A 16069-nucleotide genomic window follows, 5' to 3' on the forward strand; every position below is an offset into this window, starting at 1 on the left:
ATATTTTCCCTCTAATCTTTAACAGTGTGTGTGTGTGTGTGTGTGTGTGTGTGTGTGTGTGTGTGTGTGTGTGTGTGTGTGTGTCCTACTCTTCTTCTTGCTCTGTGTGCTGACTGTGGAGCCGTTTGTTGCCGCCACATCTTCCTCTTCCTCTTTGAGTTCAGTCTTCATCTCTGTCTTCCGGTCTTCTCCAGTTGCCCCTAAAGATGTCTCCATAGACTCCGCCTTACACGCATCTCCAGGCTCCTCCTCCTTAATCTGGAGCACACAGATTAGATAAACTAGGCATGCAAGCAGCTTCAGGTTGGAATGCTGTAATAATATATTTTTATAAAAATAGATGTAGGTATGACCGAAATGATTCATAGATTATCATACATTATTCCAGAGACTGATGATCTCACACACACACACACATTAATTTTCAGTTGTTAGAAATTCACAGAGCAACCAGAGTTTAGACAACTTGAATTCACACCTGCAGGAATCTGTAGAATCAGAATATCGAGAGAACTCAAACACGCACGCACGCACGCACGCACGCACGCACGCACACTCGCTCTCTCACCTCTGGTTTTTCCTCGCTCTTCATCTCGCCCTTCATGGCAGCCATCTTGCCGGAGGCTTTTCCATCTGCCTCACTCTCCTCCTCTTCCTCCTGCTGCTTGTCTTCTGCGTTGAGGTCAGAGAGTGCAGGATCATCTGTGGAGGTCAGCGGGGGGTTGGGCTCAGCAGCACTGACGGAGGTTGGAGTCGACACCAGAGCGTCCGCCACCACCGCCGCTTTCTGAGGGGGCTGAAGAGCAGCAGCACCGTCACAGCCAATACGGGAAAGGAAACATATATCGGCCAATGGGGATCATTTAAGTCCATTATAGGAGAGCCAATAACAGGCTCCCCACAGATAAATCCAGGAAATTAACCAATCAGGAAAAGTGCAAGAACAATAAAGATAATTAGCAACTAAAACAAAACGAGCCTAACGAGACTTTAATCAACAGGGAGCCGAAATAAGAAGAACTTCCACTTCCCTGGAACTCACCGGTGTATGTGGGTGAACGTTCTGCCCCAGAGCATTCTGGGAAGGCACAGAGGAAGTCGGCCCCACCTGGGGGCCGCCAGAGGCTGCGCCTCCGTGTGTCTGTGCCTGTATCTGATTGGCTCTCTCCAGCTGCTGAACTTGCTGAGGAGGAGGCATGGTGCCCGAATTTGGTGTGTGTGGCTGGGGGGTGTGGTTGCCTGGCCAATGGGGCGGAGTCTGATGAGGCGTGGGCGTCAGCCTCCCGGCAGGGGAGGGCGTTCTTTGCTGCAGGTGAGGTCCGTGTGTGCGCGCGGCAGGGTTTGGCGCGTGGGAACTAGGGGCCTGTGATGAAGGGGGATGGGTGGGGGGCGGAGCCAAGGGCCCCACTGGTGGGCCAGATCCTGCACCAGATCCTGGTACAGGTACGATGGGCGGAGTCTGGATCGATGGACTGCTGACCGGCAATAATGGGGGGGTGGCCATCTGAGAGACACAGAATAGAGAGCGCAGGGGTCAAATGTCATTCCCGTGTCTGCATTGTTGCAATGAACAAAATGCCCACCTGATGCAGAGAGCCCACCTGAGGCAGAGAGTTCACCTGAGCCTGCGGTCCGTGTGATCCCGTCTGGTTCATACCCATGCTGCCCTGCATTGGAGTGGGACCAGCACCTGGGAACTGGTTGTGGTTCTGCATAAACTGGTTCTGGCCCACACCTGGCTGACCCATTCGGGGCGATTGCTGGATACCCATCTGGGGGACAGGGTGGCAGGGGGTTTGGGGGAAGACATCAAATGAACTTTAGTCAAACAGTAGCCACACAATCACAGAGGACACCAAGACACCAGCACCATGAAGAACTGGGCCTGCTGTAGCACGTGGGGGACAGATGAGGGGGAGGAGTCGTGTTGGAGTGGGAGTGGTAGACAGATGAGGGGGAGGAGTCGTCCTAGAGTGGGAGTGGTGGACAGATGCTGGGGAGGAGTTGTGCTAGAGTGGGAGTGGTAGACAGATGAGGGGGAGGAGTCGAGTCAGAATGGGAGTGGTGGACAGATGAGGGGGAGGAGTCATGCTAGAGTGAGAGTGGTGGGTAGATGAGGGGGAGGAGTCATGCTAGAGTGGGAGTGGTGGGTAGATGAGGGGGAGGAGTCATGCTAGAGTGGGAGTGGTGGATAGATGAGGGGGAGGAGTCATGCTAGAGTGGGAGTGGTGGATAGATGAGGGGGAGGAGTCATGCTGGAGTCTGTCCTCTGGTGGTAGGGGACAGAGCTCTGGGTGGGGCTACAGCTCACCTGGCCCAGATTCGCTCCCATGGGCAGGGGGGGCGTGGTCCTCTGAGTCATCCCCTGCATCCCCATCTGACCAAACTGATTCATACCTGCACAGGTGAGAACGGGAGGTAAAGTAAGGACACATGTCCAAAAATCTAAAGGTGTGCAGTTTTGACTGTGAGAGTACGAGCAAAGCGGCCCCTGAAGCACCTATATGGAAACGTCACCACGCACAGCACCATCTGCTGGCCAAATACCTCATGACAGCTTTAATTGCCATCGCAAGGGCTTGTGTGTGAGTGTTTGTGTACCAGCAGGATTCTGCATCCTGTTGACCATCTGGTTTGGTGCAGTGGGTCGAGCAAGCGGTGGATCTGCCAGTGGACCATCTGAGAGATGCGTGTCAAAAACAGAAGCAAAGTTAGTCAACATCTCCACTCAAGACGCGTTAACACACACACACACACTGCCCACTGCACTGGCGTGTGGAGAGTTCTCTGCCTACACACTCAAGAGGCCTGACTTCAGTAAGTTTATCTACTTGTACTGCATTTTTTAGACAGAGGTACAGGGTTCTTCACAGTACAAAAAACGTTTGAGTTCTAGAGCACACAATCCCACGGACCATCTGACACATTAAAACATGAAAATGCGTTGACCAAATACTAGGACTCAAATATACAAATCAAAAATCACACTCAAACTGAGAAAATAAAAGTAGATAAAAGTAAAAATGACAGGTTACAGGTCTGTGGTTGCGGAAAACCAGGTGATCTGTTACAGGTCTGTGGTTGCGGGAGACCAGGTGATCTGTTACAGGTCTGTGGTTGCGGGAGACCAGGTGATCTGTTACAGGTCTGTGGTTGCGGGAAACCAGGTGATCTGATACAGGTCTGTGGTTGCGGAAAACCAGGTGATCTGATACAGGTCTGTGGTTGCGGAAAACCAGGTGATCTGACACAGGTCTGTGGTTGTAGAAGACCAGGTGATCTGATACAGGTCTGTGGTTGCGGAAGACCAGGTGATCTGATACAGGTCTGTGGTTGTAGAAGACCAGGTGATCTGTTACAGGTCTGTGGTTGTAGATGACCAGGTGATCTGATACAGGTCTGTGGTTGTAGAAGACCAGGTGATCTGATACAGGTCTGTGGTTGTAGAAGACCAGGTGATATGTTACAGGTCTGTGGTTGTAGATGACCAGGTGATCTGATACAGGTCTGTGGAAGCAGAAGACCAGGTGATCTCCCATAGTGTAAAAATCATCTCAGCACTCACTACACAGTTCTGAACATCCTCTGTAAACAACATCAGCATGAGAACTGTGTGTTGGGCACTTCTGGAAAAGGGTTTCCATGGCTGAACAAGCCACTGACAGCGAGGTGCATAACGTCCTGAGGAGTTTAGTACTGAGGAACTCCAGAGGCCAGCAATGAACCCTGACCAACCCATCTGAAGACCTCTGGGATGGTCTGGGATGTGGAGACAGGTCTGCTTGTCCAGCATAAGTGTCTAATCTCACCGATGCTCTTTTGAATAAATGGGCACACACACATACACACACACACACACCCCAAAATGACGTGGACATGCTTCCAAGATCAATGGAGGCTCTTGTAGCTATAAAAGGTGGAGACCAACTCAATATTAAAGCCCAGAGTTTTTGAATGGAATGTCCAAGACGTCTACAAAATGGGCCCTATAATGAACCCCTGAAGCACCCCATAGATAGGAGCTGCAGACAAACAGTGCAGGTCACCAGTGGGTTCTACTTCCTGCCCCAATAATCTCAAATCCTACTTGCCTCAGTATTGTAGTAGTTTGTTTGGTGCAGGCTTTATGCTTTCATACATGTTTGTTTTTCATTTTGACTCTACAGCAGTTTAATGTCGATCTAAGACACCAGAGTACCAGCTACAGAGTACCAGTGACAACGATATAAAAGGTTGTTCTGAAATCTAACAGAACCTCCACAGTCTGCATTAACATATGCTTAAAACTAAGAGACACTGCAATGCTTTGAGCAAAAAACAGAACTGAATTTCCAAAAATACTTTGTGTCTCAAAATAATTAAACACAAAGCAGTCTGATAAAGCTTTGAGGGGATTATAAGTGGAGGGTCATTTAGAAATGGATCTGAAACAGCTAAGAACTACACACTCAAGGCCGGCTTCTTAACTATTGCCAAGTTATTAAAAAACAAATGCAAATATCTTGGAAGGTGCCTATTAGCAGCAATACAGCTTTTAAAACATTGTGTCCCTGTGACAGCTGGACTATAAAAATAGTTGAAATGCTAATAATGAACCTGTAATTACACTGTGTGCATCCATTCACTTGCTTTCAGCTTTTATGTGTGTGTCCCGGCTGCTGCAGTGTGTGTGTGTGTGTGTGTGTGTGTCTGTGTCCCGGCTGCTGCAGTGTGTGTGTGTGTGTGTGTGTGTGTGTGCGCGCGTGTGTGTGTGAGTACGTGCATACACACACTCACTCTGTGGTCCCGGATGCTGCTGTAGTGTGTGTGTGTGTGTGAGCGCGTACACTCACTCTGTGGTCCCGGCTGCTGTGGTGTGTGTGTGTACACACTCACTCTGTGGTCCTGGCTGCTGTAGTGTGCTAGAGATCATGTGTGTAGTGTGTAGTGTGCTAGAGATCATGTGTGTAGTGTGCTGGAGGTCGTGTGTGTGGTGTGTAGTATGTAGTGTGCTGGAGGTCGTGTGTGTGGTGTGTAGTATGTAGTGTGCTGGAGGTCGTGTGTGTAGTGTGTAGTATGTAGTGTGCTGGAGGTCGTGTGTGTAGTGTGTAGTGTGCTGGAGGTCGTGTGTGTAGTGTGTAGTGTGCTGGAGGTCGTGTGTGTAGTGTGTAGTGTGCTGGAGGTCGTGTGTGTAGTGTGTAGTATGTAGTGTGCTGGAGGTCGTGTGTGTAGTGTGTAGTATGTAGTGTGCTGGAGGTCGTGTGTGTAGTGTGTAGTGTGCTGGAGGTCGTGTGTGTAGTGTGTAGTGTGCTGGAGGTCATGTGTGTAGTGTGTAGTATGTAGTGTGCTGGAGGTCGTGTGTGTAGTATGTAGTGTGCTGGAGGTCATGTGTGTAGTGTGTAGTATGTAGTGTGCTGGAGGTCATGTGTGTAGTGTGCTGGAGGTCGTGTGTGTAGTATGTAGTGTGCTGGAGGTCGTGTGTGTAGTATGTAGTGTGCTGGAGGTCGTGTGTGTAGTATGTAGTGTGCTGGAGGTCGTGTGTGTAGTATGTAGTGTGCTGGAGGTCGTGTGTGTAGTATGTAGTGTGCTGGAGGTCGTGTGCGTAGTGTGTAGTATGTAGTGTGCTGGAGGTCGTGTGCGTAGTGTGTAGTATGTAGTGTGCTGGAGGTCGTGTGCGTAGTGTGTAGTATGTAGTGTGCTGGAGGTCGTGTGTGTAGTGTGTAGTATGTAGTGTGCTGGAGGTCATGTGTGTAGTGTGTAGTATGTAGTGTGCTGGAGGTCATGTGTGTAGTGTGTAGTGTGCTGGAGGTCATGTGTGTAGTATGTAGTGTGCTGGAGGTCATGTGTGTAGTGTGCTGGAGGTCGTGTGTGTAGTATGTAGTGTGCTGGAGGTCGTGTGTGTAGTATGTAGTGTGCTGGAGGTCATGTGTGTAGTGTGTAGTATGTAGTGTGCTGGAGGTCATGTGTGTAGTGTGTACTATGTAGTGTGCTGGAGGTCGTGTGTGTAGTGTGTAGTATGTAGTGTGCTGGAGGTCATGTGTGTAGTATGTAGTGTGCTGGAGGTCATGTGTGTAGTATGTAGTGTGCTGGAGGTCATGTGTGTAGTATGTAGTGTGCTGGAGGTCATGTGTGTAGTATGTAGTGTGCTGGAGGTCATGTGTGTAGTATGTAGTGTGCTGGAGGTCGTGTGTGTAGTGTGTAGTATGTAGTGTGCTGGAGGTCGTGTGTGTAGTGTGTAGTATGTAGTGTGCTGGAGGTCGTGTGTGTAGTGTGTAGTATGTAGTGTGCTGGAGGTCGTGTGTGTAGTGTGTAGTATGTAGTGTGCTGGAGGTCGTGTGTGTAGTGTGTAGTATGTAGTGTGCTGGAGGTTGTGTGTGTAGTGTGTAGTATGCTGGAGGTCGTGTGTGTAGTGTGTAGTATGTAGTGTGCTGGAGGTCGTGTGTGTAGTGTGTAGTATGTAGTGTGCTGGAGGTCGTGTGTGTAGTGTGTAGTATGTAGTGTGCTGGAGGTTGTGTGTGTAGTGTGTAGTATGTAGTGTGCTGGAGGTCATGGTCGGACCAGTCATGCCTTGTTTCTGCATCCGGGTTCTTCTCTTCTCCTCCAACTCCTTCTGGATCTTGTAGATCTTCTCCGCTAGGAGGTGGTAGTACTCCGCCTGGGGAGGGGGGGATTCAGGAGGAGAGGACACGCCTTTCACCACACAAGCACATGAGATAGCTTGACATGTTGTGAATGCTGCTAGCTGAACGCAGACGAGTTCCTGATGCCCTATCAGCAGGTCTGTGTGTGTAAGACAGATGTATGGGCTGTATACAGGTACAGGTAAGACGTGTGTGTGTGTATGTGAGTGTGTGTGAGAGAGAGAGAGAGAGAGTGAATTACAGATGTATGAGGTGTATAGGTACAGGTAAGACAGGCACGTGAGAGAGAGAGAGAGAGAGAGAGAGAGAGAGAGAGAGAGTGAAGTACAGGTCCGACAGGTGTATGGGGTGTACAGGTCCGACAGGTGTATGGGGTGTACAGGTCCGACAGGTGTATGGGGTGTACAGGTCCGACAGGTGTATGGGGTGTACAGGTCCGACAGGTGTATGGGGTGTACAGGTCCGACAGGTGTATGGGGTGTACAGGTCCGACAGGTGTATGGGGTGTACAGGTCCGACAGGTGTATGGGGTGTACAGGTCCGACAGGTGTATGGGGTGTACAGGTACAGGTCCGACAGGTGTATGGGGTGTACAGGTACAGGTCCGACAGGTGTATGGGGTGTACAGGTCAGACAGGTGTATGGGGTGTACAGGTACAGGTCAGACAGGTGTATGGGGTGTACAGGTACAGGTCAGACAGGTGTATGGGGTGTACAGGTGTCTCACCCTGCTGTTGGCAGACTCATACATATCTCCCTCCACCTTGCGGGCGTAGGCCACCAGGTTCTCCATCCTGCGGTCCTTCAGCGCGGCAGGGTCAGGGGTGGGGAAGATGGCCTGCACACTGCTCACACACACACACACACACACACACACAGATGCATGTGTGAGGGAGGGCGGGGTGTGGGGGCGGGGCATTGTGGGGGTGGGGCAGTGTGAGACTCACAGCTTGTGTACGAGGTGGTTTCGCAGGTCCTGGGTGATGTCTTCATGCCAGCTCTTCCTGCCCGCTGCTGTGGAAGGGGGCGTGGCCACAGGAAGTGAGCCCACCCCCCCCTCGTTCATCAGACTGGGAAAAACAGGACAGCAGGGCTTGTAGCACCTGAACACTAGAGCACGGTTCATTGGTGTGCGTCAGTGTGTGTGGGGTGTGTACCTGTGAGCGTTGATGTTGCGAAGCAGCAGGGGGTCTGGTAGGAGGGGGGGCTGGTGGTGTTGGGCTTGAACCCCAACACCACCATTAACACCCACTGGATTAGCACCTGTACACACACACACACACAAACAAATTGTATATTGTATTAAACGTACTCTCATACATATTCAAATAAACAAACACTGAGGCCAAAACTGTAGGCAAAAAAAATCCGTGTATCATTCGTTCATTTGATATTCAACTGAAAATCCAAATCAGAAAATCAAAAAACCATTCATTATTTTGTTTTTCGTTTTGAATATAAAAACAAACCAGGCTTGTATTTTTCAGTTTTTTATTTGATGATCCAAACAAAAATAGTTAAATTAAAAATCGGATTCGGAGCCGAACTTGATTTAGATTTTTTAACTCGACCCATTTGTGTGCCCCGGAAGTTGTTCTTCGTGGTCTTCGTTTGACTGCGGTAAAGTTTGTTTCACGTTCACATATTCGGAATTCTTTCTTCAATAATAAGTGCCAAAATGTGCAAACTCATTTCTGGCAAACAAAATAAATACCTACAACTTTGTTTACGCCAGGAATATACATATTTAAGTTGTATACAACATTTTATTTAAAATGTACTATTGTGACCGAAACAACGTCTAAGGCACCGTCTACAAATTACATTAACACGGTTAACACGGATGCAAGTGGCGGTAGGAAAGGCCCCAGAGCACTGCGCACTCTGGTTTATTATTTTTTTTCCAATAATTTCAATATCTTTTCAATGGTCCATCATAAGACCACCAAACAAGTTGTATTACACAAAGTGCATCCTAAATAACAATCTGCAACTTTTATATAGTTGTTATTTAGGATGCACTTTGTGTAATACAACTTGTAATACAACGGGCAGTCATGGTCTGATTGTAGGGAACTGGTCTTGTGACTGGAGGGTCATGGGTTCAATTCCCAGACCTGAGGCCATGACTGAGGTGCCCTTGAGCAAGGCACCTAACCTTAACAGCTCCCCGAACGCCTGGCTAGGGCTGCCCACCGCTCTGGGCACGTGTGCACCACAGCCCCCTAGTAATCACTAGTGTGTGTGCGTGTGTGTGTGTGTTCTAACTGCACAGATGGGTAAAAAGTGGAGGACAAATTTCGATTGCGGTGAAAAAATTCACAATTGACAAAATATGGCACATTTATATGGGTATTTCTACCTTGCACCAATTTATGGTGGTCAGTTTTTGTCTAATTATGTCAATAGCTTTTAAACGGTGCATTATAAGATCATAAAACAAGCTCTTATATATTAAGCGCAATCCTAAACAACAACCTATAAGTCAGATATGGGTATTTCTATTTCTACCTCTTACCTAATAGTGGTGGTGAGTTTTTATCTAATTATTTCAATAGCTTTTCATAATATTCAAATTTTATGAACAGCACCTGTAAATACCCATGTCTGAGATGTAGGTTGTTGTTTAGGATGCACTTGGTTTAATACAACTTCTTAGGTGGTCTTCTGATGGACCATTTAAAAGCTATTGAAATAACTAGACAACAACTGAGTACAACAAATTGGTGCAAGGTACAAATACCCATGTAAGAGTTGTAGGTTGCTGTTTGGGATGCATTTAATATATAACTACTTGTTCTTCCCCATGACTGTGTAGCATACAGAACTAGACTGAGAGACCAGTTTTAGTTCTTTACCTATTTAATATTGTCTTCAATATTGAACCTTTTCACAATATTCAAATTTTCTTAAATATATCAGTATACGTGCAATGAATGAGTATAATATACAAGTTTCACCTTTTGAATGGAATTACTGAAATAAATAATATAGCTACCAATATCTGTGTAACGTGGTGGGAGTCAGGGTTGGACACAATCGCGATAAAGAGCTGGCACCTACTTGAACGGAGCTAGTCTCTAAGTGAATCGAGCGCAGACGGAGAGTGCCCGACTTACGAGGCATACCGAGAACACACTTCACAGAAACACTCACGAAGGAATATAAAAGACCACAGCGATTATGAAAGGAAAACATGTTTATATAAGTATGAATGCTGAAATAATACAAAGCACAGAAAACACGGCAGAGACTAAAGTAAACGAGCACTACAAAACATGACAAATAACACCGGACCACTAGATACACAAGGGAACACCACTGTTGGTTGGTTTCACGTTCGCGTATTCAGAATTCGGTGCCTTAGACGTTGCAGAGGTGACAGCAATTATTTTAAATAACATGTTATCTACAATTTAAAATACGCATATTCCCGATGTAAAATACGCCTATTCCTGAGTTGTAGGTGGTTGTTTATGTTGCTAGAAATAGAATTTGCATATTTTGGCACTTTTGCTATAACTGTCTTAAAGCGATTGAAGAACGAATTCTGAATATGCGAACTTGAAACCAACTTTATCGCAGTATTTGACGCAACGTGCACGAAATCTCTGCACGCGTCTTACCACCTTCAAATAAATCTTTAATTAAACAAGTATGTGGTTCCAGTCCGGTCATGTTGTCTATACCAATATAGACCATGTTCCAATGTCTAGACTACAATCAGAGTAGAACCAGTAACACTGCAGTGCACTCCCGCACAAACGAAGACCACGAAGAATAAACATATCAGTAACTTCCGCGGCACACAAATGGGTGAAGTTAAAAAATCTAAATCAAGTTCGGCTCCGAATCAGTATTTTAATTTTGCTATTTTTGTTTGGATCATCAAATAAAAACAGAAAAATACAAGCCTGATTAGTGCTTTTGATTTTATATTCAAAACGAAAAACAAAATAATGAATAGTTTTTTTGATTTTTCGTTTTTGATTTTCAGTTGAATATCAAATGAACGAATGATACACGGATTAAAAAACTATAGTTCACACATTCAGTAGTTGATAGGGTTTAAGATTAGCTAGAGTACACACATACACACACACACACACGCAAGACCCACCCATGGCGGTGAGAGGTCTCATGCCTGTGGTCTGGCCCGCAGAGGCAGGAGTAGTGTTGGCGTGGGGCAGTGGGCCCGGCCCAGACGCCTGGGTGCCCTGGTAGGTGAGCCCTAGGGCGGCATACGCCCGCTCAATGGAGCTCGGGTCAATCTGACCTGGTGGGTTGAGGTTGGGTGCAGCGGGCGTGCCTCCTGGGCCTGCCCCGCCCACGGCCCCGCCCACTGACCCACCCAGAGCCATTCCAGCTCCACCCAGCATTGCTGGAGAGGGAGAGAGACCAAGAGCTTACAACACAATATATATACATTCATACACATGTTAAGTGTGTGTGCGTGTGTGTGTGTGTTTGACAATCGTGCTGCGTTGTCTTCATGGAAGAAGTGTGTGTGTGTGCACACTCACACTGCTGTTATCCTGTGTTGCTCAGTGTGAGTGAGTGTGTGTTCACATCTGTAGCACCGAGCAGACACTTGTCCACAGACTATGACAATTGTGCTGCGTTGTCTTCATGGAAGTTGTGTGTGTGTGTGTGTACACAAATACACGTACACTGGTGTTTCCTCTCACCGGTATTATACGTATGTTTGAGAGTGCATGTGTGTGTATGTAAGTATGCATGTTTGTGGGTGGGTGGGTGTGTGTGTGTGTGTGTGTGTGTGTGTGTGTGTGTGTGTGTGTGTGTGTGTGTACACTCACACTGCTGGTTCCTCTTGTCTCCTGCATTCTTCAGTGGTAGGCAGACAGGACAGTCGTGCCTGGTACAGTTCTTCCAGTGAGAGATGATCTGTCTGGAGGAGGCACAGTGAGCCACTGCAGGAGAGAGACAGCAGGGGAGAGAGAGAGAGAGAGAGAGAGAGGGAGGGAGACAGCAGGAGAAAGACAGTGAAAGAGACAGTGAGAGAGAGAGACAGCAGGAGAAAGACAGTGAAAGAGCAAGAGAACAGTGAGCAACACAGAGAGAAATGGACAGAGGGAGAGAGAGAGAGAAGTCATGAACAGGTCACCAAGTGCTACTTAATAGAGGAGACAGAAGCATTTCAGAAGAATGATTAACTTTGTCTCTGTGCTGCCAATGAGCCCAGACTATCAGACAGGTGGGAGCAGACAGACAGACAGACAGAGGGGGGACAGGACGGCACACAGTCAGAAGGACGGGACAGGCGCTCACCCTGGCAGGACTTGCCGGCCTGGCAGTGTGTCATGTGGTTGAGGACGTTCTTCATGGTCCTGCAGTGGGGCAGGGCGCAGGGCCGGGCCTCCCCGTTGGCCTGCTCGCGACGCTGGCACTTGTGGGCGTGGAGCAGCAGGACCAGCTGCTGCTGGATCAGCTTGCGCTTCTCCGGGTCGGCCGTAGGGGGCGCCACCACACCGCCCGGACTAGACACGCCGGTCGCCGCGCCCGAACCAGGCTGGGGGAGGACATGGTAGACGCAGCCTCATGAAGTACAACTTTATGGGCTGTGAGTGCACAGAGCACCTCCAGGCCACACTGCTGATCCACAAGCAGGTTTCCTCACTAATTACTGATCTGTCCAACACTGTGAAAATGCCCCAATGTGTCAGTCATGTCAGATAACTGCCCCACAGACCACATTGTGGGGTGGGTTCAGGGCCGGGGCGTGCCACCTTCAAAGGGCTAGCGCCCCCAGAGCTTTTCAAATGTGCTTCTTGGTTCATCACCTCAACAACTGGGGTGGATAAGCAATAAGGGACATAACGATCCATCAGTTCTGATCAATGCATCGATACTAAATCGATGGGACACGATACAATGTACCTGCGTTGGAAAAATGTGCTGATACCTCATGTATCTATTTAAATATTTTGGAGGTACAATGTTAGGAGTTTACTTCTAACCACAGTGAGGTGGACCTAACTACACACGTCGGTTTAGCCATCCCATAGCGGTTAGGCTGATGGTGTCTTACTGACAGGTTCTACTGCCAAACAAAACCAAAACACACATGTAAAAAAAAAAAACAAGTGGTAAACCCAAGATTTACAGCCGTAGCCGATGTGGTGTTCTGCATCAAGAACGCCAGCTGACGTAGTAATTATCAAAAACTCTACTACCCATGAGGCATCTCACCAGGCCTGGGAGGTTCTGAGCAGGCTGAGGTTTCTTTTCCATGTTGAACTGGCTGAGGCTGTTGGGAAGAGCAGCTTTGTTGTGGTGGGCAGCGAGAGGTTGACCACCACACTGATCGAACCCAGCACCGTAGGGGGCGGAGCCTGCCCCAGACATCACGCTCATCTGGGGTGGAGCGAGGAGAGAGAGAGAGAGAGAGAGAGAGAGAGAGAGAGAGAGAGAAAGAGAGAGAAAGAGACTGATCTTAGATGGAGATAAGGCTTTACTCATTCTGTACACATTAGGTTGCAAACTTGACAACAGTGGAATGCCATGCTGTGATGTCACAGTCAAACCACCCCGCCCACCGACCGGTCTCTCCTGAAAGAGCCCCGCCCATCGACTCTCCCCAACCAGGGAAGGACATGGCAAGGTTTCCCATCCAGTGGGAACTGCTCGGAGGTCACCGGTGATGGCTCAGGACACTACACTACATTCATGTAGTAGGTTCAGTACACTCAGGGTTGAGTACACTACAGTGTGAAGAACAACGTGACTCAGGATCGGGTTCAATACAGTGTGAAGAAGTACGATCTCACAAAGTGGGCACCCTGGTGCACTGGAGTACAGTGAGACGCTCGCTAAAGCAGCAGCTCACTGGAGTACAGTGAGACGTTCACTAAAGCAGCAGCTCACTGGAGTACAGTGAAACGCTCGCTAAAGCAGCAGCTCACTGGAGTACAGTGACGCACTCGCTAAAGCAGCAGCTCACTGGAGAACAGTGACGCACTCGCTAAAGCAGCAGCTCACTGGAGAACAGTGACGCGCTCGCTAAAAGAGCAGCTCACTGGAGAACAGTCACGCGCTTGCTAAAACAGCAGCTCACTGTACTCCAGTGACGCTCGCTAAAGCAGCAGCTCACTGGAGTACAGTGACGCTCGCAAAAGCAGCAGCTCACTTGAGAACAGTGACGCTCGCTAAAGCAGCAGCTCACTGGAGTACAGTGACGCTCGCTAAAGCAGCAGCTCACTGGGGAACAGTGACGCTCGCTAAAGCAGCAGCTCACTGGAGTACAGTGACGCTCGCTAAAGCAGCAGCTCACTGGAGTACAGTGACGCTCGCTAAAGCAGCAGCTCACTGGAGTACAGTGACGCTCGCTAAAGCAGCAGCTCACTGGAGAACAGTGACTCTCGCTAAAGCAGCAGCTCACTGGAGTACAGTGACACTCACTAAAGCAGCAGCTCACTGGAGAACAGTGACGCTCGCAAAAGCAGCAGCTCACTGGAGTACAGTGAGGTTCGCAAAAGCAGCAGCTCACTGGAGTACAGTGACGCTCACTAAAGCAGCAGCTCACTGGAGTACAGTGACGCTTGCAAAAGCAGCAGCTCACTGGAGAACAGTGACGCTAGCTAAAACAGCAGCTCACTGGAGTACAGTGACGCTCGCAAAAGCAGCAGCTCACTGGAGTACAGTGACGCTAGCTAAAGCAGTGGGTCGCTGCCCCTGCACCTCAGACCCCATCGCTAAAATAACGATGTCTCCCATCGTTCATAGTCCTGGAACACCTGCCCCAGTACAGTCAAACAGGTTCCTGAAGTTTAGCATTATTTGGAAAAAAATTTGAATAGTAGGGTGCATAAATAATGCTAATAAAACCAGACAGATAGCACAAATCGTGAGTTCTGTCATGATGTATGTACCGTGAGCTTCTACTGATCAGTTTGAGGGTTTCTAAAGAACCCTTTCTTTGAACGGTCACCCTGCTGGGCTGTGTTATCAGCGAGACTAAAGCTACACCCAGCGGGGCTGCAAGAGAGCAAACCTGCCTTTTAACCAATCACAACACGGCTATGAGCAAGACTAGGACACAGTCATCAGTCTAACGATTTACAGGGTTGTTTCTAATAAGGGATGTTCACAGCAACATCCACCACCACAGTGACCCGGCAGCCTGGTCCGGAGTCAGTGCGTAGCTTCCTGACCAGCAGGTCAGATCAGGAGCTGTTTGACTCATTCATCACCTTCCATTAAGGAGGAGGGAAAAAACACACACACATGCATGCATGCACGCACACACACACACACTTCATCGACATCAGAAATGCATGATTTCCCAACTGGCTACTCAGATTCACTTAGAAGCCCAGCCAGTGGGCGGAGCAGCCAGTGGGCGGAGCTTTACCTTGTTCATGCTTCCTGGTTGCTGGTTCCTGTGCATGGCCTGGCCCATCTGCTGCTGCTGGAGAGGGCTGGCCATGACTCCGCCCACCACGCCCATGTCCGCGCTGGCCACGTTGGCGTAGCCCATCCCGGCCGCTCCGTTCATCACCTGTCCATTACCCTTGTGGTTTCCCAGCATGCCCCTGCTCATGCCAGACGCTGCCATCATGCCCGCCTGCTGTGGGGCTGCCAGCTGCTGTGGCGGGGGGTGACCCAGACCCTGAGCTCCAGGGGAGCCACTCAGGCCCAGGAGCCCCAGGGAGGCAGCGCTGCTGGGGCTACTGGAGGAGGTCGGGTGGGCACCTGGGGCCCCGGAGCACAGCAGCTCCGAGAGCTGCTTGTGCTTTGAGGCAGCGTCTGGGAGAAGGCCACCCAGCGCCCCCGGGACCCCACTGGAGGGGAGCAGCCCAGAGGGGGCGAGGCCAGGATCGCCTGCTCCATTAGAGAGCACCAGGTCCGATGAGTTAATGAGTTCGTCAGGGAGGTCGTGCTCCAGATCGAAGAGTGAGCCAAAATCTAAAAGAGAGAAAGAGATAACAGAAAACACGGTATTCATTCAGCACTGCATTAATGGAGAAACTGAAATGGGAAAAAGAGCACATTCCTAACAGACAGCTATCTGGAGAAGCAGAAAGAGGGGGCCCCCACTTCAAGTGTGCTACATCAATTATTCTATCCTGACAGACCCCAGCCAGCGCGTGGACGGGGCTGCGCGCGTGAGAACACACCCCTCCCTAATAAAAACCACATGGCACCGGATAACAACAAACGGGGAGACAAAATGGGTGCCCTCGCACGTGCAGCTGGAGAACTTGTCATGCCGGTTGGAAACCGCAGAATAAACTCTAATGTCTCGCGGACCACTCGGGGACTGTCCAAACCATTGCACGTTTGTTATGGATAGATTTTGATAGCTTGACTCGTGGACAACGTAGCAGCTCCTGCGAGCGCGATTCAGGGCTCTTTAACTAGTTATCTAGGTTTATATGTGTCAGTTAGCAAACCTAGATCATTCTGCAAGGAATAAAAATGATAAGATA

The 16069-nt window shown here is 49.1% G+C and overlaps 1 protein-coding gene across 11 annotated transcripts in view; it reads right to left on the reverse strand.

The window, feature by feature from the left end:
* The window catches only part of ep300b (EP300 lysine acetyltransferase b), a 36244-nt gene that overhangs the window by 17200 nt on the left and 2975 nt on the right, over nucleotides 1–16069 (reverse strand). For 6 of the 11 annotated variants that reach the window (XR_013132034.1, XM_077010499.1, XM_077010494.1 and 3 more), the window contains exons 2-16: nucleotides 14992–15545; nucleotides 12831–12995; nucleotides 11910–12150; nucleotides 11438–11551; nucleotides 10741–11001; nucleotides 7778–7883; nucleotides 7568–7690; nucleotides 7348–7465; nucleotides 6538–6634; nucleotides 2602–2679; nucleotides 2312–2397; nucleotides 1602–1772; nucleotides 1043–1504; nucleotides 569–796; nucleotides 90–258 (exon numbers count right to left, since the gene is read on the reverse strand). Coding sequence is in view for 10 of the 11 variants with exons in the window: in XM_077010499.1 (XP_076866614.1) it covers nucleotides 90–258; nucleotides 569–796; nucleotides 1043–1504; nucleotides 1602–1772; nucleotides 2312–2397; nucleotides 2602–2679; nucleotides 6538–6634; nucleotides 7348–7465; nucleotides 7568–7690; nucleotides 7778–7883; nucleotides 10741–11001; nucleotides 11438–11551; nucleotides 11910–12150; nucleotides 12831–12995; nucleotides 14992–15545 (2973 nt within the window). In the remaining variant the exon portion in view is untranslated. The remainder of the gene's footprint in view (nucleotides 1–89; nucleotides 259–568; nucleotides 797–1042; nucleotides 1505–1601; nucleotides 1773–2311; nucleotides 2398–2601; nucleotides 2680–6537; nucleotides 6635–7347; nucleotides 7466–7567; nucleotides 7691–7777; nucleotides 7884–10740; nucleotides 11002–11437; nucleotides 11552–11909; nucleotides 12151–12830; nucleotides 12996–14991; nucleotides 15546–16069) is intronic. The other 5 variants (XM_077010496.1, XM_077010503.1, XM_077010495.1 and 2 more) reach the window with 3 other exon arrangements.

This window comes from Brachyhypopomus gauderio, chromosome 6 (assembly GCF_052324685.1).
Source record: "Brachyhypopomus gauderio isolate BG-103 chromosome 6, BGAUD_0.2, whole genome shotgun sequence".
Lineage (NCBI taxonomy): Eukaryota > Metazoa > Chordata > Actinopteri > Gymnotiformes > Hypopomidae > Brachyhypopomus > Brachyhypopomus gauderio.